At 41.7% G+C, this 23,890-nt stretch overlaps 1 protein-coding gene, 1 long non-coding RNA gene and 1 pseudogene across 4 annotated transcripts in view; 1 reads left to right on the forward strand and 2 right to left on the reverse strand.

The window, feature by feature from the left end:
• The window catches only part of LOC144679587 (upstream-binding protein 1-like), a 132,957-nt gene that overhangs the window by 62,310 nt on the left and 46,757 nt on the right, over positions 1-23,890 (forward strand). For 2 of the 3 annotated variants that reach the window (XM_078540124.1, XM_078540122.1), the window contains 4 exons: positions 13,751-13,857; positions 14,222-14,374; positions 17,301-17,411; positions 21,881-21,988. In XM_078540124.1, the coding sequence (XP_078396250.1) occupies positions 13,751-13,857; positions 14,222-14,374; positions 17,301-17,411; positions 21,881-21,988 (479 nt within the window). The remainder of the gene's footprint in view (positions 1-13,750; positions 13,858-14,221; positions 14,375-17,300; positions 17,412-21,880; positions 21,989-23,890) is intronic. The other variant, XM_078540123.1, reaches the window with a different exon arrangement.
• LOC144680142 (U11 spliceosomal RNA) lies at positions 7,349-7,461 on the reverse strand (annotated as a pseudogene).
• The window catches only part of LOC144679588 (uncharacterized), a 44,199-nt gene continuing 34,527 nt past the window's right edge, over positions 14,219-23,890 (reverse strand). The window contains exon 2 of the long non-coding RNA XR_013576372.1: positions 14,219-14,422. This is a non-coding gene — a long non-coding RNA (uncharacterized LOC144679588). The remainder of the gene's footprint in view (positions 14,423-23,890) is intronic.

The raw sequence follows: 23,890 nt of genomic DNA on the forward strand, positions 1-23,890 counted from the left end.
GGAGGGCCAGGAGGTTCTTCAGAAGAGTGTGGGAGCAAATGGTCACAGGTTAATTCCTAGAGTCTGGATCCAAGGGCCTACCTGTAGTGCCTTGAGAAGGTTAATAACCTCAATTAATGGTTAAGGTCAGTGAATGCATCGTCACATCACATCTCCTACCTATCCCTCCATTAACTTCTCAGGCTGCTCAATGTACCACTCACCTAGCAGGACTCCCTGACACTCAAGACAGTATCTAAACATCTAGGTAGTCCAGGTCACCCTCGCACAACTACCAGTGCTGCTAGTCTCACCCACCTCTCATTGTCTCTACATACCTTCAGCTTTTCAGCCATCACATCCACATCACTCAAACGCAGTGTTGCACAATCACTGACATTCTGCTCTCTCTCTAGCAGGACAAGGTGGCACACAATAGAAGGGTAGAACTGGCAGGGGATAAGGACGTCTGTATCTCGCAGCCCCAGGTGGGAGATGATCCTTAGTATCATAGGTTCTGCTGCAACAGAATTTGCTGCATCCGGCCTCGCTGCAACATTGAGGATGACAGTATGTTCCTGCCTTCTCAATTGCCAGCTTACCCTCATCCTGCTTTCTGGCATGATGTACAAGCTGATGGTGGTGTGGCCATGGACTTGTACACCCCACACAGTCTTCCCTTTTACCCTTCTGATTTCCTGTTTTCAGACATTGAAGTATTGCAGCATCGGCGGAGAAGAAATCAGTCAACGTTTCGAGCCCTCATGGCCCTTCAGCAGAACTGAAGCATAGTTTCAACAAGGGAGAAATATAAATTGGTTTAAGGTGGGTGGGGGGGAAGAGACACATTGAGGGTGTGGTGTGAGCAGATAATCAAAAGATGTCAGAGACAAAAGGGTCAAAGAGGTGTTGAAGGTGGTGGTCTTTGTCTGAGAAAAGTGCTAATTAAGAATGCAAGACAGGATATTCAAAGTACAGCTCTAGTGGGGGTGGGGTGGAAAGACTAAAGGTTTTAGTTTTAGATTTAAAAATAATGGAAATAGGTGGGGAAAGAAGAATCTATATAAATTATTGAAAAAAAAGGCGGGTGGGGGGGGGAAAGAAACGGGGTGGGGATGGGGGGAGGGGGAGTTTAAGATCTAAAGTTGTTGAATTCAATATTCAGCCCAGAAGGCTGTAAAGTGCCTAGTCGGAAGATGAGGTGCTGTTCCTCCAGTTTGCGTTGGGCTTCACTGGAACAATGCAGCAAGCCAAGGACAGACATGTGGGCAAGAGAACAGGGTGGAGTGTTAAAATGGCAAGCGACAGGGAGGTTTGGGTCTTTCTTGCGGACAGACCGCAGGTGTTCCGCAAAACGGTCGCCCAGTTTGCGTTTGGTCTCTCCAATGTAGAGGAGACCGCATTGGGAGCAACGAATGCAGTAGACTAAGTTAGGGGAAATGCAAGTGAAATGCTGCTTCACTTGAAAGGAGTGTTTGGGCCCTTGGACGGTGAGGAGAGAGGAAGTGAAGGGGCAGGTGTTGCATCTTCTGCGTGGGCATGGGGAGGTGCCATAAGTGGGGGTTGAGGAGTAGGGGGTGATGGAGGAGTGGACCAGGGTGTCCCGGAGGGAACGATCCCTACGGAATGCCGTCAAGGGGGGTGAAGGGAAGATGTGTTTGGTGGTGGCATCATGCTGGAGTTGGCGGAAATGGCGGAGGATGATCCTTTGAATGCGGAGGCTGGTGGGGTGATAAGTGAGGACAAGGGGGACCCTATCATGTTTCTGGGAAGGAGGAGAAGGCGTGAGGGAGGATGCGCGGGATATGGGCCGGACACGGTTGAGGGCCCTGTCAACGACCGTGGATGGAAAACCTCGGTTAAGGAAGAAGGAGGACATGTCCGAGGAGCTGTTTTTGAAGGTAGCGTCATCAGAACAGATGCGACGGAGGCGAAGGAACTGAGAGAATGGGATGGAGTCTTTACAGGAAGCGGGGTGTGAGGAGCTGTAGTCGAGGTAGCTGTGGGAGTCGGTAGGCTTGTAATGGATATTGGTGGACAGTCTATCATCAGAAATTGAGACAGAGAGGTCAAGGAAGGGAAGAGAAGTGTCAGAGATGGACCATGTGAAGATGTGAAGATCTCTCCCCTTGTCCAGTCCCTTCCCACCTACATCCGTGATTCCTCTGACACCTTACGTCACATCAACAATTTCCAGTTCCCTGGCCCCAACCGCTTCCTCTTCACCATGGATGTCCAATCCCTCTACACCTCCATCCCCCACCAGGATGGTCTGAGGGCCCTTAGCTTCTTCCTTGAACAGAGGCCCCAACAATCCCCATCCACCACTACTCTCCTCCGTCTGGCTGAACTTGTTCTCACACTGAACAATTTCTCCTTTAACTCCTCTCACTTCCTCCAAATAAAAGGTGTGGCTATGGGTACCCGCATGGGCCCCAGCTATGCCTGTCTCTTTATGGGCTATGTGGAACATTCCTTGTTCCAGTCCTACTCCGGCCCCCTCCCACAACTCTTTCTCCGGTACATCGATGATTACTTCGGTGCTGCTTCATGCTCTCGTCGGGACCTGGAAAAATTTATTAATTTTGCTTCCAATCTCCACCCCTCCATCATCTTCACATGGTCCATCTCTGACACTTCTCTTCCCTTCCTTGACCTCTCTGTCTCAATTTCTGATGATAGACTGTCCACCAATATCCATTACAAGCCTACCGACTCCCACAGCTACCTCGACTACAGCTCCTCACACCCCGCTTCCTGTAAAGACTCCATCCCATTCTCTCAGTTCCTTCGCCTCCGTCGCATCTGTTCTGATGACGCTACCTTCAAAAACAGCTCCTCGGACATGTCCTCCTTCTTCCTTAACCGAGGTTTTCCATCCACGGTCGTTGACAGGGCCCTCAACCGTGTCCGGCCCATATCCCGCGCATCCTCCCTCACGCCTTCTCCTCCTTCCCAGAAACATGATAGGGTCCCCCTTGTCCTCACTTATCACCCCACCAGCCTCCGCATTCAAAGGATCATCCTCCGCCATTTCCGCCAACTCCAGCATGATGCCACCACCAAACACATCTTCCCTTCACCCCCCTTGACGGCATTCCGTAGGGATCGTTCCCTCCGGGACACCCTGGTCCACTCCTCCATCACCCCCTACTCCTCAACCCCCACTTATGGCACCTCCCCATGCCCACGCAGAAGATGCAACACCTGCCCCTTCACTTCCTCTCTCCTCACCGTCCAAGGGCCCAAACACTCCTTTCAAGTGAAGCAGCATTTCACTTGCATTTCCCCTAACTTAGTCTACTGCATTCGTTGCTCCCAATGCGGTCTCCTCTACATTGGAGAGACCAAACGCAAACTGGGCGACCGTTTTGCGGAACACCTGCGGTCTGTCCGCAAGAAAGACCCAAACCTCCCTGTCGCTTGCCATTTTAGCACTCCACCCTGTTCTCTTGCCCACATGTCTGTCCTTGGCTTGCTGCATTGTTCCAGTGAAGCCCAACGCAAACTGGAGGAACAGCACCTCATCTTCCGACTAGGCACTTTACAGCCTTCTGGGCTGAATATTGAATTCAACAACTTTAGATCTTAAACTCCCCCTCCCCCCATCCCCACCCCGTTTCTTTCCCCCCCCCACCCGCCTTTTTTTTCAATAATTTATATAGATTCTTCTTTCCCCACCTATTTCCATTATTTTTAAATCTAAAACTAAAACCTTTAGTCTTTCCACCCCACCCCCACTAGAGCTGTACTTTGAATATCCTGTCTTGCATTCTTAATTAGCACTTTTCTCAGACAAAGACCACCACCTTCAACACCTCTTTGACCCTTTTGTCTCTGACATCTTTTGATTATCTGCTCACACCACACCCTCAATGTGTCTCTTCCCCCCCACCCACCTTAAACCAATTTATATTTCTCCCTTGTTGAAACTATGCTTCAGTTCTGCTGAAGGGCCATGAGGGCTCGAAACGTTGACTGATTTCTTCTCCGCCGATGCTGCCAGACTTGCTGAGTTTTTCCAGGTAATTCTGTTTTTATTTTGTTTTGGATTTCCAGCATCCGCAGTAGCTTTTAGCTTTTTGTTTTTATTATTGAAGTATTGCCACCTGTCCAGCCACAGCCAGAAGAGAGAGAGAGAGCACAGCGCAGCATGTCACTAATGAAGGATCCCGATCTGATCTGATCTGATCTGATGCTTGCATCCACAACACTCTGGGGTAGACAATTACAAAGATTCAAATGCAAAGACTTGAGTGAAGTAATTTCTTATCTCAGTCCTAAATGAACGGCTCCTTATCCTGAGCTTGTGCTCCTGTGTTTTATATTCCCCAACCAGCAGGAGCAATCTTTCAGCACTATCCTATCAAGCTCCTTTAGAATCTTGTATGTTTCAATGAGATCACCTCCTCATTTTTCTAAAATCCAGAGAATAATAGGCCCAATTTCCTCAGCCTCTCATCATAGGACAACCCCCTCATCCCAAGACAATTTAGTGAATCTTTGCTATACCGCCTCCAATGCAAGTATATCGTTCCTTAAATATGGAGACCAAAACTGCACACAGTATTCCAGATGTGATCTCACCAAAGTCCTGTATAATTGTAGCAAGATTTGTTTATTCCTGTATTCCAGTCCCCTTGCAATAAGGCCAACATGCCATTTGACTTCCTAGTTGCTAGCTGAACCTGCTTGCTAACTTGTGGCATTCCTTGTACTAGTGCACCCAAGTCTCTTTGAGTATCAACATCTATAAGTTTCACACCTTTTAAAAAATATTCTGCTTTTCTATTCGTATGATCAAAGTTAATAATTTCACACTTCCCCACATTATACTCTGCTATCTTGTTGCTCACTCACTTAACTTGTCCGAATCTCTTTGTAGCCTCTCTCTGTTCTCCCCACAGCTTATTTTTCCACCTACCTTTGTATCATCAGTAAACTTAGATACATTACTCTCTGTCCCTTCATCTAAGTCATTAATATAAATAGTAAATAGCTGAGGCCCGAGCATTGATTGTTTTGGCACTCCACGAGTCACAGCCTGCCAACTTGAAAGTGCCCCCCTTATGCCCACTCTCTGTTTCCTGTCTGTTAACCAATTCTTTATCCATGTTAATGTATTACCCCCGACTCCATGAGCCCACATCTTGCCTATTAACCTTTCGTGTGGCACCTTATTGAATTACTTTTGGAAATCTAAGTATATTACGCCTACTGGTTCCCCTTTATCTACTCTACTAGTTATATCCTCAAAAAACTCTAATAAATTTGTCAAACATGATTTCCCTTTTGTAAAACCATGTTGATTTGTTCTAATCAGGCTATACTTTTCTAACTGCATTGTTAAGGCTTCCTTGATAATAGATTCCAGCATTTTCCCAACAACTGATGTTAGGCTTACTGGCCTGTAGTTCCATGTTTTCTCTCCTTCCTTTCTGGAAAAGCGTTGTTACATTTGCCAACTTTCATTCTGATGGACCGTTTTCAAATCTAGGGAATTACGGAAAAGCAAAGCCAGCACATTCACTATCACTGCAGCTCTGTCTTTCGGTACCCTAGGGTGCATGCCATCAGGTCCCATGGACTTAGTCCCTTAAGTTTCTCCGATACTTTTTCTCTGTTGCTGGAAGGATTCATCAACAGTAATATCAAGTGACACTTGCTCAGCAATAACCTGCTCACTGATACAAGTTTGGGTTCCACAAGGGCCACTTAACTCCTGACCTCATTACAGTTTTGGCCCAAGCATGGACAAAAGAGCTGAACTCCAGAGGTGTGAGTGTGACTACCTCTGACATCAAGGAAGCATTTGACTGAGTGTGGCATCAAGGAGCCCTAGCAAAACTGAAGTCAGTGGGAATCAGAGGAAACTCTCCACTGGTTGGAGTCATACCTGGCACAAAGGAAGGTTGTGGCTGTGTTGGAGGTCAGTAATCTCAGTCCCAGGGCATTGCTACAGGAATTCTTCAGGGTGGTATCCTAGGCTCAACTATCTTCAACTGCTTCATCGATGACCTTCCCTCCGTCATAAGGTCAGAAGTGGGGGTGTTTGCTGATGATTGTGCAATGTTCAGCACTATTCGCAACTCTTTAGGTTATCCTCTATTTCTGGTATGTAACGTCTGTTTTCTACTGTGTAGACAGACAAAATATTTTTTCAATGCTTCTGCTAATTCCTCATTCCCCATGATGATTTCCCCTGCCTCTGCCTGTAAGGGACCAACATTTACTTCAGCTACTCTCTCCCTTTTTATATACTTATAAAAACTCTTACAATCTGTTTTTGTATTTCTGGATAGTTTATTCTCATTCTATTTTTTCCCTTATTATTAACTTTGGTGGCCCCCAAGTGGGTATGTTCGCTGATGATTGCACAATGTTCAGCATCATTCGCAACTCCTCAAATACTGAAGTAGCCCATGTCCAAATGCAGCAAGACCTGGACAATATCCAGGCTTGGGCTGACAAGTAGCAAGTAACATTCATGTCACACAAGTGCCAGGCAATGACCATCTCCAACAAGAGAGAACCCAACCATCGCCCCTTGATGTTCAATGACATTACCACCACTGAATCCACAACTATCAACATCCTGGGTGTTAACATTGACCAGAAACTGAACTGGACCAGCCATACAAATACTGTGACTGTAAGGGCAGGTCAGAGGCTAGGAATTGTGTGACGGGTAACTCACCTGACTCCCCAAAGCCTGTCCACCATCCACAAGGCACAAGTCAGGAGTGTGATGGAATACTCCCCACTTGCCTGGATGAGTGCAGCTCCCACAACACTCAAGAAGCTTGACACCATCCAGGACAAAGCAGCCCACTTGATTGGCACCACATGCACAAACATTCACTCTCTCCACCACTGATGCACAGTAGCAGCAGTGTGTATCATCTACAAGACAGCACCTTCCAAACCCACGACCACGACCATCTAGAAGGACAAGAGCAGCAGATGGATGGGAACACCACCACCTGGAAGCTCCCCTCCAGGACTCGCTGTCCTGACTGGGAAATATATTGCTGTTCCTTCACTGTCGCTGGGTCAAAATCCTGGAACTCCCTAACAGCACTGTGGGTGTACCTACACCACATGGACTGCAGCGGTTCAAGAAGGCAGCTCACCACCATCTCCTCAAAGACAACTAGGGATGGGCAATAAATGCTGGCCCAGCCAGCGAAGCCCACATCCCATGAATGAATAAAAAAAAGTCTCTAAAACCCTCCCAATCCTCACACTTGTTTATGTTTTTGGCAACATTGTAAGCCTCTTTTAATCTAATACTATCATTAACCCCCTGAATGAGCCATGGATGGGTCTTTCTCACTGATGTTTTCGCTTTTCAATGGAATGCTTTTTTCGGAGCGTCAAGACAAATGATCACCAGCAGCTCCAAGAAACAAAAATAGTGCTTCTGAAATCTCTTGATATCGATTCCACACAGATAAAGCACAGGCGCCTTGAACATTTTTTAATTGTATCTTTAAATTTTCCAGCTGTTCATTCACCACCGTACTTTTTAGTTTGTTTACCCAATCAACTTTAGCCAGTTCTCCCCTCCTACCTATGTAATTGGCGTTGTTTAAAGTTTAAGATTCTTGTTTGTGATTAGAGTATGTCACTTAAGCTTAACTGGAAACAGTGGTATTATGACCATTATTTCCCAGTGGATCTTTTACTCTGACATTACTAATTATCCCTTCCTCAGCATACAATACTAGATCTAAGGTAGCTTTATCCCGAGTTGGTTCCACAAAGTAAACAAAGAAACTGCCCCAAGAACATTCTACAAACTCATCTTCTTGACCACTCTTGCCGATTTGATTGTCCCAGTCTATACGACGATTAATCACATTGCCTTGGTTACGGGCTCCAATAATTTCTTGTTCAGTGCGCTGTCCAATGGTATGGCTACTGTTAGGGGGCCAGTAAACTACTCCCATCAGCATTATCTGACTCTTGCTATACCTAATTTCTACCCATACTGACTCTACTTCATGATCTTCTGAGGCCAGATCATTTTGCACTAATGTCCTTGTGTCATCCTTTACTATCAGGGCTACTCCTTTTTTGCCATTCTGTCTGTCTTTCCAAAATATTGTGGACCCTGGAATATTTATTTCTCGCCCTTGATCATCTTCCAGCCATGTTGCTGTAATGGTGATTAAATCTAAATATCTCTATTTGCGCCACTAGTTCATCTATCCGCAGATGCTTCATGCACTCGGATAAAGAACCTTCAATCTCATTTTTCTTTACTTTTATTCACTGCAATTATCTTCTTCACCAATGCACAATTTATCTTAAACTGTGCCTCCTCCTGTTCCACTTTGCTTGTCTTTCCCCACATAGCTATACTGTTCTGTTGCCTCAACCTTTCTCTTTGGAATTCTAATTCCCTCTTCACCTGAATCCACTCCCTCCCCGTTAGTTTAAAGCTCTATCCCAAGCCCTATTTATATGTTAGGTCAGGAGCCCAGCCCAAATTAACTGTTCCCTGGGTACTGATGGCAGTGCCCCATGAATCAAAACCCCTTCTTCCCACGCCACTCTTTGAACCATGTGTTTAATTCTCTAATCTGCTTGACACTATACCAATTGGCATGTGGCTTGGGTAACAATGCAGAGATGATTACCTTTGATGTTCTACATTTTAATTTGGACCCTAACTCATCAAACTCTTCCAGCGGAACATCATTCCTAGTTCTACCTATGTTGTTGGTACCCATGTGGACCACGACAACTGAATCCTCCCCCTCCCACTCCAAGCTCCCCTCCAGCCACAAGGAGATGTGCCTACCCCTGGTACCAAGCAGGCAACATAACCGTCAGAGCTTCCAGTTGAGCCTGCAGAGAAGAATTTCTATCCCCATGACTAAACAGTCTTATATACTACCACATTCCTTTTCGTTCCCTCCTACTTGAGTGGCATCCTGCATCTAACTAACATATTGAGCAGTGCAGGGTTCAAATTACATGGGGGCGGCAGTTGAATTCATGCTTAAAAGCCCCCAAAAAGCTTGTGAAAAATCAATGATGAGGGTGACAAATGAGAGAAAAGCCTCCTTCGCACGTGGGAGAGCCAGAATCTGAGAGCACCTGCTCCCCCGGTTAGAAAATCCGTGTGTCCCATGCTTATTGCTCCAGATCCTCCAATCACAGGCTACCTCTCTCCCGCTTTTGCTGCTCCTCAAGAGACACAATCTATGATTGGAGGAGCAGCAAGGGTGGGAGAGAGGGAGGAACTGGAGCAGTTATTCTGGCTGGTCCTGCTGCATCCATCACCAGTAACTTTGACAGAAGGGGAGGTAAGAAATGGCTTCTGCTGTTAGGCTTAGATAACCTAAATAAATTAGGGTCGGGTTTGTGGGTTGGGAGTAGGTGGAATGAACCTACTTCCTGTGGTTCAGTGTGAGGTTGATGACTCTGGATTAGAGACTTTGGAGGGGGGAATTAATGGCAGTGAGTGTTTTTGCGGTTTCCACTTGTCCGGGGCTGCATAGTGGCCTCTCCTCCACACCAACCCCTCAGCAATGTTCCAGACTTGTCTCAATGGGAGAATGCGTGCACAGCCGAAGATTCACATTTAACTCTGCCTTGGTCAGTGGTTCCACCCTGCTGGAAGTCTCCATCAACGGCCTGATGCTGAGCTCAAACCCAGACGAGGAAGAGCAGGATAACAACGAGCAGTGGGAGGTCTCACGAAGCAACGCTTGTCCAAGCTCAGCAGCCGCAGCGCCCAAGGTGGGACCGGGACCTGGCTCAGGCCGAGGGGATGGATGGGCAGGGGCCAGGATACCATTGGAAGGAAGAAAGCAGCAGCAGGAGGGACAGACCCCAGGAGATTTGGAAATTGTGGGAAACCACCTGAATGAATTCTACTGTTTGGCTCTCGGATTCCTTAACGGCACTGACACCTTGATTTGCAGAGGTACTTGAGGGCTATTGATTTTGATCCTCTGTGCAGCGGGGAGCGGGAGTATAGCCGCACTTGGAAATAGAGGTGTTTGAAAGATTTTATACACCCAACAGAGAACGGTGATTCAAACAGTAGACAATCTCAAAGAAGTTATGACTGTATGATGAATCGATGGTCATGCTGTTGGCTGCAATGCTACCTGTGAATTTTCTCCTGAACTTTTAAAAAACTTTTTTTGTATTTTATTTAAATTGATTGTAAAACTTGCCTTAATTCACCCTGTGGCTCCAATGGGAGTTGGCTTTAATAAATCATTAATAATAATGGTTTTCAGTAAGGTGTGAAGATTTGGATAAATATTTGAAGGGAATGAGTTTTGCAGGGCCACGAGGAAGGAGTAGGCAGGAGTGGGACTAATTTGATAGCTGAGTCAACACAGTGAGTTAACCGCCTCTGTAAAGTGTTATGTGTCTTTAATGTGGCTTGGGTGCTTCTTTGCCAAGGGTTTTCAATCTATGTCTCATTGAAGCATGAAAGAGGCCCATTAGCTTGGGAAAAAAAATAAATCACTGAAATATGAAGTATATGTGAATTAAACCATTCATTACCTGATGGTTAACTTGGTGCTGGACAGTTCTCGAGGGCAATTATGGATGGGCAATAAAAAAAAATGCCCACGTCCTGTGAAAGAAAAAAAAGTGTGTGTATTCCCCTTGTTGCACAGTTGGACCTTTGGAAGTCTATATCCTGACGTCTTTGTCCGCATGCACTTTACGTTAGAAGTATTGAGGGGAAAGAAATATTAAATTGGCAGAACAAAACCAAAGACTGCGGAGATGGCTAATTAAGAACATAAAATAGGAAATAGGAACAGGAGTAGACCATTCGGCCCCTCAAGCCTGCTCCGCCATTCAATAAGATCATGGCTGATCATCCTGTGTTTCAATTTCCACATTCTCATCTAACCCCGATAACCTTTGATTCCTTTGCCTAACAAGAATCTTATCTACCTCTGCCTTAAAAATATTCAATGACCCCGCCTTCTGAGGCAGAGAATTCCAAAGTCTCTCAACCCTCTGAGAGAAAGAAATTCTCATCTGTCCTAAAAGGACGACACCTAATTTTAAAACAGTGCCAACTAGAACTGGACTCGCTCACAAGAAAAAACATCCATTTGATGTCCACCTTGCCAAGGCCGTTCAGGATCTTGTATACTTCAACCAAATCACTCCTCATTCTTCTAAACTCCAGTGGAAACAAGCCCGCTCTGTCCAACCTTTCCTCATAAGTCAACCGAATTCATTCCAGGTATCAATCTAGTAAACCTTCTTTGAACTATCTCCAATGCATTTACATCCTTCCTTAAATAAGGAGACCAAAACTGCATACAGTATCTGGGGTGCGGTCTCACCAATGCCCTGTTTAACTGAAGCATAACATCCTTACTTTTATGTTCAATCCCTTTTGTAATAAAGCATAGCATTCCATTAGCCGCCTTAATTATTTGCTGTACCTGCATACTAACTTTTTGTTACTCATGTACTAGAACACCTAGATCCTTCTGCACCTCAGAATTGTACAGCTGTTCTCCATTTAATTAATACTCTGCTTTTTTGTTCTCCCTGCCAAAGTGAACAACTTTACATTTTCCCAGATTAAACTCCATTTACCAGATCTTTGCCCACTCAATCAACCTATCTATATCCATCTGCAACTTCCTCATGCCCTCTTCACAACATGCTTTCCTACCTTTGTGTCATCTGCAAATTTAGCTACCATGTCTTCACTCCCCTCATCTAAGTCATTGATGTTAATCGTAAAAAGTTGATGCCCCAGTACAGACCCCTGTGGGATGCCACTCGTCACATCCTGCCAATCAGAAAAAGACCCATTTATGCATACTCTCTGCTTTCTGCCAGCCAGCCAATCTTCTATCCATGCTAATATGTTATGCACTACACCTTGCTCCTTTATTTTCCGTAATAATCTTTGATGTGGCACCTTATCAAATGCCTTCTGGAAATCCAAGTACAGTACAGCTACCAGTTCCCTTTTATCCACTCTGCATGTTACTCCTTCAAAAAACTCCAATCAATTGGTTAAACATGATTTTCCTTTCACAAAACCATGCTGACTCTTCCCAATTGCCTTGAGCTCGTCTAAGTGCCCAGCTATAACCTCCTTAATGATCAATTCTATTAACTTCCCTACAACAGACGTCAAGCTAACTGGCCTATAGTTTCCTGTTTTCTGCTTCCCTCCCTTCTTGAATAGAGGGGTTATGTTTGCTACTTTCCAATCTGATGGAACCTTTCCAGAATCTAGCGAATTTTGGAAAATTAACACCAACACATCAACTACCTCATTAGCCACCTCTTTTAAGACCCTAGGATGTAGTCCATTGGAACTCAGACTTGCCAGCCTGCAGCTCCATCAATTTGCTCAGTACTGTTCCCTAGTGATTTTAATTTCACCAAGTTCTTTTCTCCTGTTCACCTCCTGATTTGCAGCTATTACTGGAATGTTTTTTGTATCCTCTATAGTGAACACAGAAGCACAGTATTTGTTCATTTCTTCTGCCATTTTCTTATTATCTGCTATTAACTCCCCACTGTCACTCTCTAGAGGACCAACACTCACTTTACTTACTCTTTTCCTTTTTAAATACGTGTAGAAACTCTTGCTATCCCTTTTTACAATACAAAGTTGGTGCCAAGTTTAAATACTAGTTTCTGTTGAATGAACTGATCTCAGCTGAGATGGTGGTGGGACACAATAACTGACCTCCGTTCTAGAAAGGGAAATAAAGCAGCTGAGATTTACCTCCTTTTTTTAAACTGGCGAACCTTACATCAAAGGACAGAATTTTCCTTAGCTATGATGTACCCCTCTCCACAATCGGACAGCCTACCAAAATTCACTCTGGTCTCACCCATCAAAAGCAGCATTTTAGAGGAGTGACAATGTAGCAGTGCCCAGTAAATCACTTCACACAACACTCTAGGTAGACAGAAGAAAATGGAAAATTGCCAAATTATTGAGAAGTTTCACATCACAGGATCAACAAAATGACAGGCCCACATAAAACGTTAAACAACAATATAAAAGGTTACAATTTACACAAAACTTCACCACAGGACTGAAGGCCATTGGGGACATATTCCTATCTTGGAGGAGATTACCTGTGCAAATGGCAGCATTATAAAGATGAAAAGAAATAAAATAAGTCTTGGACAGTGAAGGGTTTACAACTTCATTAGCTTCCACTTCAAAATATATAGACATGACCCTCAAAAATCAGAATTTAAAACACCACCTGACCAAAGCAAATGCATGACCTCACTGCCGGTGAGAACTTTGAAGACGGGATATGTTTTCATAACAGATTTGCTAAGGCACTTGTAATTAATTTTTAACAAGGGCTGCAGACGTGAGACTCATTCCCAATAAGTTACCTTGTGCCAAGTTGTGAGAATTTTCATTTTTGTAATGGAGTATAAGAGATTTGTTTATAATTTTTTTTTAAGTGCAAGAAAAATGGTAAGTTTCCAGAAGGCTGAGTGGGTTGATCATACCACATGATGTAAAAATGAGCTATATAGACTGGGAAGGTCCAACCCTAAGGCTATGTTGAATCTCTCTTTTTACATTACCAATATTTACACTTCATAGACTATTTCTCTCACATTAGCTCAGGTCATTTGGAGGGAAAGTAGAGAGCTGGATAGTTTATGTATTGTAATGAATAGCTAAACAGGCACATAATTTATTTTGACTTTGATTTTATTAAGCTCCTGTACTGGAGGTGTGACAGATTTATATTTTTTTTTAATAAAACTGCAGATATTCCAATGTCTGTTGGAATCATTGACCCCAGGACTAATCCAGCACAACTGAATACTATTGAATTTCTATGGGATCCAGCAAAACGCACCTCTGCTTTTATTCAGGTTGGTAGAGATACTTGGTGTAAATAATGGTATAACAGCTAATTGGGTAACAGAATAATCTTCTAAACAGCTAGCTGCGGTGCTATTGGGTATAATCGGAAATGGCCACCTGAAGTTAGAAGTGCAAGTTCTATATGTTTGGACATGGGTTTTTGTGTACAGTGAACAAAATACTTCTCTACCTTGCTTTGAAAGCCTATAGAACTGTTGATTTTGAATCAGAATCATATAATAGTTTTACTCTTAAGTTGTTTTATTATATCTACTGAAAAATCCATAAATTTTATTGTGCAGTTTGTTGCAGCTTAACTGTTTAATGTATTCAATTTTAATCCCAGGAACTACACATTTATTTTTCTTGCAGGTACATTGCATTAGCACAGAATTTACTCCCAGAAAACATGGGGGTGAGAAGGGGGTTCCGTTCAGGATTCAGATAGACACTTTCAAGCAAAATGAAACCGGAGAGTATACAGACCATCTTCATTCAGCCAGCTGCCAAATTAAAGTTTTCAAGGTACTGTGTGACACATTTTTGTTTGAAGTGGCACTTCCCGCACTGCATCTTGAAGATAATACAGCTGGTGATTTAATATTCTGGCAAGCCTCTATGGATAGTGAGTATACTTGTCAAATGGTGGTAGTTGCAAAAGTAAATGTTTGTAAATCTGGAGCACCCAGAATTGAGAAGCCACTACTTGAAACATATACACCAAGAGAAAATTTTTTATATTTTTCATTTTAATTAATACCTACTGAACAGTGTGCCTTAGCACATCGCTATGAAAACATATCCCGTCTTCCATGTTCTCACTGGCAGTGAGTTTCATGCATTTGCTTTGGTCAGGTGGTGTTTTAAATTGTGATTTTTTTTGAGGGTCGTGCCTATATGTTTTGAAGTGGAAGCTAATGAAGTTGTAAACCCTTCACTGTCCAAGACTTGTTTTATCTTGTTTCTTTTCATCTTTATAATGTTGACATTTGCACAGGTAATCTTCTCCAAGATAGGAATCAGCCTCCATTGGCCTTCAGTCCTGTGGTGAAGTTTTGTGTAAATTGCAACCTTTTATATTGTTGTTTAACCTTTTATGTGGGCATGTCTGTTGACCCTGTGGTGTGAAACTTCTCAATAATTTGGCAATTTTCCATTTTCTTCTGTCTACCTAGAGTGTTGTGTGAAGTGATTTACTGGGCACTGCTACATTGTCACTCCTCTAAAATGCTGCTTTTGATGGGTGAGACCAGAGTGAATTTTGGTAGGCTGTTCGATTGTGGAGAGGGGTACATCATAGCTAAGGAAAATTCTGTCCTTTGATGTAAGGTTCACTGGTTTAAAAAAGGAGGTAAATCTCAGCTGCTTTATTTCCCTTTCTAGAATGGAGGTCAGTTATTGTGTCCCACCACCATCTCAGCTGAGATCAGTTCATTCAACAGAAACTAGCATTTAAATTTGGCACCAACTTTGTACCACTATGTATTGTAAAAAGGGATAGCAAGAGTTTCTACACGTATTTAAAAAGGAAAAGAGTAAGTAAAGTGAGTGTTGGTCCTCTAGAGAGTGACAGTGGGGGAGTTAATAGATAATAAGGAAATAGAAGAAATGAACAAATACATTGCTTCTGTGTTCACTATAGAGGATACAAAAAACATTCCAGTAATAGCTGCAAATCAGGAGGTGAACAGGAGAAAAGAACTTGGTGAAATTAAAATCACTAGGGAACAGTACTGAGCAAATTGATGGAGCTGCAGGCTGGCAAGTCTGAGTTCCAATGGACTACATCCTAGGGTCTTAAAAGAGGTGGCTAATGAGGTAGTTGATGTGTTGGTGTTAATTTTCCAAAATTCGCTAGATTCTGGAAAGGTTCCATCAGATTGGAAAGTAGCAAACATAACCCCTCTATTCAAGAAGGGAGGGAAGCAGAAAACAGGAAACTATAGGCCAGTTAGCTTGACGTCTGTTGTAGGGAAGTTAATAGAATTGATCATTAAGGAGGTTATAGCTGGGCACTTAGACGAGCTCAAGGCAATTGGGAAGAGTCAGCATGGTTTTGTGAAAGGAAAATCATGTTTAACCAATTGATTGGAGTTTTTTGAAGGAGTAACATGCAGAGTGGATAAAAGGGAACTGGTAGCAGTACTGTCCATGGATTTCCAGAAGGCATTTGATAAGGTGCCACATCAAAGATTATTACGGAAAATAAAGGAGCAAGGTGTAGTGCATAACATATTAGCATGGATAGAAGATTGGCTGGCTGGCAGAAAGTATGCATAAATGGGTCTTTTTCTGATTGGCAGGATGTGACGAGTGGCATCCCACAGGGGTCTGTACTGGGGCATCAACTTTTTACGATTAACATCAATGACTTAGATGAGGGGAGTGAAGACATGGTAGCTAAATTTGCAGATGACACAAAGGTAGGAAAGCATGTTGTGAAGAGGGCATGAGGAAGTTGCAGATGGATATAGATAGGTTGAGTGAGTGGGCAAAGATCTGGTAAATGGAGTTTAATCTGGGAAAATGTAATGTTAAAAAAGCAGAGTATTAATTAAATGGAGAACAGCTGTACAATTCTGAGGTACAGAGGGATCTAGGTGTTCTAGTACATGAGTCACAAAATGTTAGTATGCAGGTACAGCAAGTAATTAAGAAGGTTAATGGAATGCTATGCTTTATTACAAAAGGGATTGAACATAAAAGTAAGGATGTTATGCTTCAGTTAAACAGGGCATTGGTGAGATCGCACCCCAGATACTGTGTGCAGTTTTGGTCTCCTTATTTAAGGAAGGATGTAAATGCATTGGAGGTGGTTCAAAGGAGGTTTACTAGGTTGATACCTGGAATGAGTTTGGTTGTCTTATGAGGAAAGGCTGGACAGAGTGGGCTTGTTTCCACTGGAGTTTAGAAGAGTGAGGGGTGCTTTGGTTGAAGTATACAAGATCCTGAACGGCCTTGACAAGGTGGTCGTCAAATGGATATTTCCTCTTGTTGGTGAGTCCAGATCTAGATGGCACTCTTTTAAAAATCAGGGGTTGTCCTTTTAGGACAAAGATAAGGAAAGATTCTTTCTCAGAGGGTTGAGAGACTTTGGAATTCTCTGCCTCAGAAGGTGGTGGAGGCGGGGTCATTGAATATTTTTAAGGCAGTAGTGGTACATAGATTCTTGTTAGGCAAGGGAATCGAAGGTTATCGGGGTTAGATGGGAATGTGGAAATCGAAACACAAGATGATCAGCCATGATCTTATTGAATGGTGGAACAGGCTTGAGGAGCCGAATGGTCTACTCCTGTTCCTATTTCTTATGTTCTTATGTCCTGCTGTATTTGCTCACTGAGTCATTGGGCAATCTCGACCTTCAACTTCAGTTTTAATGCATTATAATTGCAGTAGTTCTCTACCGCAAAATTTTGAGTTATAGAATTTCAGTGTTCCTCTCTTTTTCTAGCCCAAAGGTGCAGACAGAAAACAGAAAACCGATAGAGAAAAAATGGAGAAACGAACAGCTCAAGAAAAAGAAAAGTATCAGCCGTCATATGAAACAACAATCTTAACTGAGGTAAAATACAGGAAAGTATAGGTTAAGGGAAAAGACAGTAAGAATGCAGGTAGCACAGATGCAGTTTTTCTTGAATCTCAACTACACTGGAAAAATTAGTCTAAAACACACCTACCATCTGATTTATACTGAGCCCACAATTATTGCCTTTCAGGCAAGCTGACAGGTTTTCAAAGTATGCGGTGGAATTCTAATGTTGCTTTTTGTTTTACTTCACACTCTCCATTTCCTATTTTTATTTTTTCCCTGTTCTGTTCTCCTTTTATTCCTCTGCTCCACCGAATGCAGCAAATCCTATCCCAGAGTGGGAAAGTAATTGATTAAAGTAGGGAGGGAGTAAGAAGCTGATCATCTGTGGAAATTGTGGGTTTGAACAGCTTAATTGTGATTTACCCAGTAGTGAACTCTGTTCTGGAGAATAAGCTCTTCCAAATTTTAAAAATAATTTTGCAAAATTGGAACATCTTTTAGTCCCCCTTCGAAATACGGCCCATCTATGGAACATAATCTGGATGAGAGTTCCTTCAATTGTTTGTGAGGGAATCATTGTGTTGCATAGAAGTAGTTAATTATTTTTATGTGACACCTAGATGTTTGTCAATCCAATTTCTAACTAAACATTTATTGGGATAATTTTATTACCATGTTCAAGGTGTGTTTGAGCTTTTTCTGGAACCCTGCACCACATTAACTATTGCAGCAACATTCTCCTTTATTTAATCCCTTTTGAAGCCTTTAGTTCTGTACCTTCTCAGTTCAAGTTAAATAGCCTTTGTGCATCTACTATCTTTGTTTCAGTGTTTTAAGTATGTAAGTTACATCATTTCTCAATTGTTTTCCCTCTTGTGAAAACAAGTTCTTTTCTGAGAGCCATTTTTCAGTCAGTTTCCATCCCTCTTCAGTAGGTGGGAATCAATGGAGTACAAACCCTTGGCCACTGGCAATCTGTTGTATCTTGCCCAAGTGACTGTTCTTCAGACATTAATCTAGATAGTGCCTCTTGTCTAGACCCCTCTATCATTGAGGGCATTGCGGCTGCATCTGATGCTGTACGTGTTAAACTTTCTGGCAGGTATAATACAATAAAATTCTCCCTTCCCGCCAGCCTACAACCACTGAGGCTTCAATTGTTTCTGAGGTTGCCATTTTTAGCCCATTCCAAATCAGACAAGGTGGGCATCTTTTTTTTAAAATGTGCTTTGTTTTTGAATGGGTCCATTCATATATTTTCACATTTAAGTAAAAATTCTGGGTCAGGCTATCTGATGCAATGCAGACTCAATTTAACTTTGGATTTTATCTATATAGCGTAGTACTGTACTGGGTAGAAGTCTTTTTTTTCCCAACTTCAAGCCTTAATTCGTGTAATTGTCCTTGTTCTTATCTGAACTCATTTTCAGTACCTTTTTTATTTTGCAAGGTGAGGTTCCCATTTCTGGGATGCACTATACTTGATATGTTACTGTTGAGTTGTACTGGATTAAAATAATTTACTTTGACTCACAGCTAAATGTCCTGAGTTGCAACCTACTGCTTGATTAACCATGGTGATAACAGCTTCACGTTGACAGGATACTCGAATGTTCAGTCAATAATGGCACTCAAATCCCTCTCCTTTTCTACCTTGCTGAATGGACCTTCGTTAATCGTGTACTTTTATTTCCTGTTCCAACATCTATTACTGTACATTTATATGGACATTAAAAACCATTCACCATAGCTTTGCCACCTGCTTAATTGTCCCAAATGTCTCTGAATGCTGTTAACCTCCCCTATGTTAATCATTTGGCCACATAACTTTCTGTCATTAGTGCATTTTGTAATCTTGCTAAATTATAGTGTACTGACATGTTATGACATCTTTTGCCATTTTATTGCGGAGTCTGTTTTTGTAAAACATACTTAAAACTCAATTGGCATCATGTTTTTGGATCATGAGTGAAGTATTTTTGCCAAATTCCATCTGTTGATTTCTCTTTCACTTGTACTCATCATCAATTCTTATTTTCACCTGACCATTTGATTTAAGATATTCTTGTATTTCTTATCTTTGTCATGTTCACTGTAGTTACATCATAATTCTTTATTTTTCTTATTTTAAATTTATTATAATCTCCTGCAGGGCAAATAGCCTTGAAAATGCTCTAATAATACGCTGGCTCCACTGTGTTTTGGAGTAGGAATATCAAACTTGTTATAATTGTGAGTTATTGTGATAATTCATTGTACTAAAAGATAGCTGACCTGCATTGCTACAAATATGCATTGACTCTTCTTCTGTGACTGCATCTAAAATCCACCAGTTTTAACAGGACACGAAACTGCTGCAGAGTTATTGGAATGGATTTGTCCTGTAATGTTGATAACAGCGGACAGGAAGATGCAATATATTTATCCAGAATTGAAAGAAGCTTGTTTCATTTTTTGGTTTGTTTGTAAGGAAGTTCTTGAAATACACTGAAGTTTATTTTCATTTTACCAGTCTTTGGATTTAGAGGGATGTCTAGTTTATTGAAGCTGGGAGAGGGCAAAGCTGTTGAAGTTTATGAGCACAAAGTTACATGTGCACACCCAGGTCATGTGAGTGACCTTACTGTGCATGCAATGTGACGTATTGGAAATAGCTTAAAAAAGGTGACACAATTTTCTAATCGATAATTTGATTAAATGCTTGCATTTGGGTTAAGATGGCTGTTCATGAGGTTTCAATAGGTGCTCCAGTGGTTGTCAGTATAATGTTAAGCATGAGAGAATTCTCATTGTTTTATCCTTAGATTAGTTGAGAATTGGTTTGTTGTCAGTAGTATTGAATCTTCATGTTGAGTTTAGAGAAAGGAAGATGTGACTATTATGCTATTGTAAATGTTTCAAGATTACTCAAAATGAAGTGTCTTGTAAAGATGTGATTTTCAAACTAAGGATTCTGAAACTTGAAGAATATTCTGGCTTCCATTTCTAATTTTCAGGAGTCCACTATTGGTTTCAAGGTTCCAAAGTATTGCTAATGCTCTATCTCCGCTTGTTATTTAACCTACTTTGAAAAAGTATATGCTAATAACTTTGATATTGGCTGTCTAGTGGATGTTTATTTGGAATCATTGTTACTTTGAAGAAGCAAGTAAATGAACACTACAATGTTGGATGCATAATAAATGAGCTACTATGCTTCTGACATGTTTAATTTTAGAACAGATTGCAGAATTTGTGCGTTTGATGTCCAGCATCTTTGATAATAGCCTTTCTAAGGCTTTGGCAGTACTATGTTGCCTTCCACATTTCCACTTTACATTTGGGATACTAACTTACAGTCATGTTAATTATCATTTTTATTGTGCTCCATGACACATTATCTGGTTAAATGGGGAAAAGTACATCTGCAGAATGTCTAAAAGAAGTGGAAATGCTCACCCTGTTGAGTCACTGGGTAGCTCAGGAGTCAATAACACTTGAACTCTGTACTGGAGAGATGTGTGTTTGAGCTTGAGCACTCTGACCTAAACCTTGATGCATTGAAGCCTGTTGATTAGTTGGGCTTGTCAATGAACTGGATGCAAGAAAAGTGCTTTCAGGGAAGAAAAAAACGGACACTTCAGACATCCCAGTTCAACTGTGCCTGCTTTTGGGCTACACATTAGGTATCAACAGCCATTTAAAACATTACAAGGCTTGGACTTTTCCCTACTTGGCAGATGGTGGTTTGTGGAGAATGATCTGGAAGGTGAGAAAGTCTTTTGAAGAGTTTACGACTAACAAACCCAAGAGTGGAGGCAATTCTAATTCAAACTTGAAACAATTAAGAGTTTAATAATGGTGGTGTGTCCTGACGTTAGTATAAAGGACAGATGTTTTTTGGTAGTCAACAAAGGTGCTCTGAACTTCATCAGTAGAATACGTGGAAGAAAATATGCTTTTCATCACTGATTTGTGACGTTATTCTATTATCTTGGCAATTCAAAATATTCTTGAGGCTGGCAAAAAAAAAATTTGAACTCTATCGGAACAATGAGCAATGTAACGCAAAATGAACTTGGCTATCCCTAAAATTTTTCTAATGCTTTTAGAACCCAGACATCGAACATTTTAAATTAAAAATCTAAACTTAGGCACAAGTACTGGACATGCACTGAGATGAATGCTTGGGATGTTCAGATATTTTGTTTTGAGGTATCTTTATGTTGAACAATGCCAAAATCAAACCAGGTGCAAGAAGAAAAAGCATATCTTCTGTTGATGCTAGAATTCTAAGTCAGTTATATCTCTGAGCTAGGGGAGAACAGCTAAATATTTATTTGGATGATGGCATCTGAAGAGTAAATTGAAGGTCCTGATGGATTCTCTTTTCAACATTAAAGTTGAATTTCTAAAAAAAAAATGGTTAATGTTAAAGAAATGCTTACACTGCTAGGTGTTGTGCTCATGATTTCATGATCTACTGTATAAATTGATCCTAGTCTTTGGTGTCTGTCCAGATGAGGCTTGAGCCTATTATTGAAGATGCACTTGAACATGAGCAGAAAAAGTCCACCAAGCGGACTTTGCCAGCAGACTGCGGTGATTCTCTGGCAAAGCGAGGCAGTGTAAGGACTTCTGCTTACCTTTTCGTTGTACAAGACTGCTTGTGCAAGAATACAATCAAAGTGTTAGATATAGGATTAGCTTTTACAAACGTGTAACACTTACCCGTGAAAGGACCTCGTTTGGATTTTTTTGCAAAACTTTCAACTCCTCTTTCAGGCTTCAAACCTCCTAAATCTAACACTTGATACAGAAGCTCTTAATTCCTCAAAGGCCACAAAAATGTATCTATCTAGCACATTGCCTTTTAATCTAAGTCGTTTTAATTTTCATAATATTTTACATACTCAAATTGGCAGGCAAAAAAGCAGTTTGAGATGGATTATTCAAGGGGAAAGTGCTGATGCGAGGTCTCAAAGTTATTCATGAATCGTTTAATACAATACAAATGTTTTGCTGGAAAAGTAACTAACACTATATATCTGAGATTATATATATATATATACTGTATATTATAAGATATACATAGATACACATGCATATACACATGTGTGCTCACATACACAAATACACACACATACGCATGCGCGCGCACACACATACACACGCACACTTTCTGGTTTTTGTGGCCTAAAGTAGTGAGACATTTTGTATAATATAACAAGTGGAAAGTAGACTAATTCAAGTTTATATTTCATTGTGAAGACTGTGTTCTACTTGGGCTATGTCTCTTCCTTTTGCTTTTGAATTTTTTTCTTTTGTCAACTTAATTCCCCCCCACCCCCACCTTTCAAATGCTGTCAGCTGTTTGCACTGTTAAACCTTTTCTACCCCGGACTAGCTAAAATGTCCTTTGAGCAGTGCTGTGTATTTCTTTTTCATATGCATTTTTGGAAGGGCACTCCTTAATTTATTATGTGTAACTTGTTCAGTGCTATCTTTTCATGGAGAATTCAGAACTCACTAGAATGCAAACACCGCTGTATTTAACATGTAAAGCACTACTCTAATATCTTGTCTTGAGCAATAACTAATTTTTGTTCTGCCTGCGTTGTTTTAAACAAAAAGAGAATGAAGGTTCAGGGTGGCAGGTGTGGTAGCTTGATGGCTTTGGTACTGGACTAGCACCCAAGACTTGGGTTCACATTCCAGCATAGGGAATTGTGAAACTGAATTCAACAAAGTTGATTCCAAAAAATGACAATGGAAGCTGCTGGCATACCATAAAACCCAGCGGGTTCACTAAAGTTCTCCAGGGAAGAAATCTTTCTCGCACATGACTCCAGTCTCGCACAGGGTGGTCGAGTCTTGATGTTCTCCAGGTAACTAGGAATAGGTACTGTCCAGGTTTCAAGAACAAATAATAAATACAAGTTTTCACTTAACCTCCGGTCATTACTGATTTGGAAGGGAGAGCTTTTTAAAGCCTAGGAACACATTGCTTGCTTGTCCTGGCTAACATGCATGGGAAACCTAGCAATATCTACTTAAGATGATTCAGATTCAGAAATTTCTTTAGTGTGAAATGCCCTTTGTAGGATAATTTAATGGATTTTTCAAATTTTGAAACAGGTTTTCAAGAATGGGAAAAATTGCTTGTACAGAAGAAAGTAATAAACTCTCCTTAAATGTATTTGCCATTTTTTTGGGAACTCAATTTTCCTGTCGGGTTGCAGAACCTTAAAAGTCTCTGGCCCTGCAAGTTGGCCTCACAACACTAATGAGGGATTGCTTCAGAGCTCCCCAAGTCCAGGAAATGCTAGACCAGCATTTGCTGATGCAGGCTGTCTAATTATATTTGCCGTTAGTTAGATTTTACCTTTCACCCGTCAACATTTTTGCCCACAATACTGCTGAAAGTGGAAGCTGCTGATGGTACAGCAAGGGAAAAGGGACCAGGAAGGACAGAGAAGAAGGTTGAATTAAAAGGGCTGAATTCAATGCCAAATCAGGTACAAAAAGAA

The sequence above is a fragment of the Cetorhinus maximus genome, chromosome 4 (assembly GCF_964194155.1).
Source record: "Cetorhinus maximus chromosome 4, sCetMax3.hap1.1, whole genome shotgun sequence".
Lineage (NCBI taxonomy): Eukaryota > Metazoa > Chordata > Chondrichthyes > Lamniformes > Cetorhinidae > Cetorhinus > Cetorhinus maximus.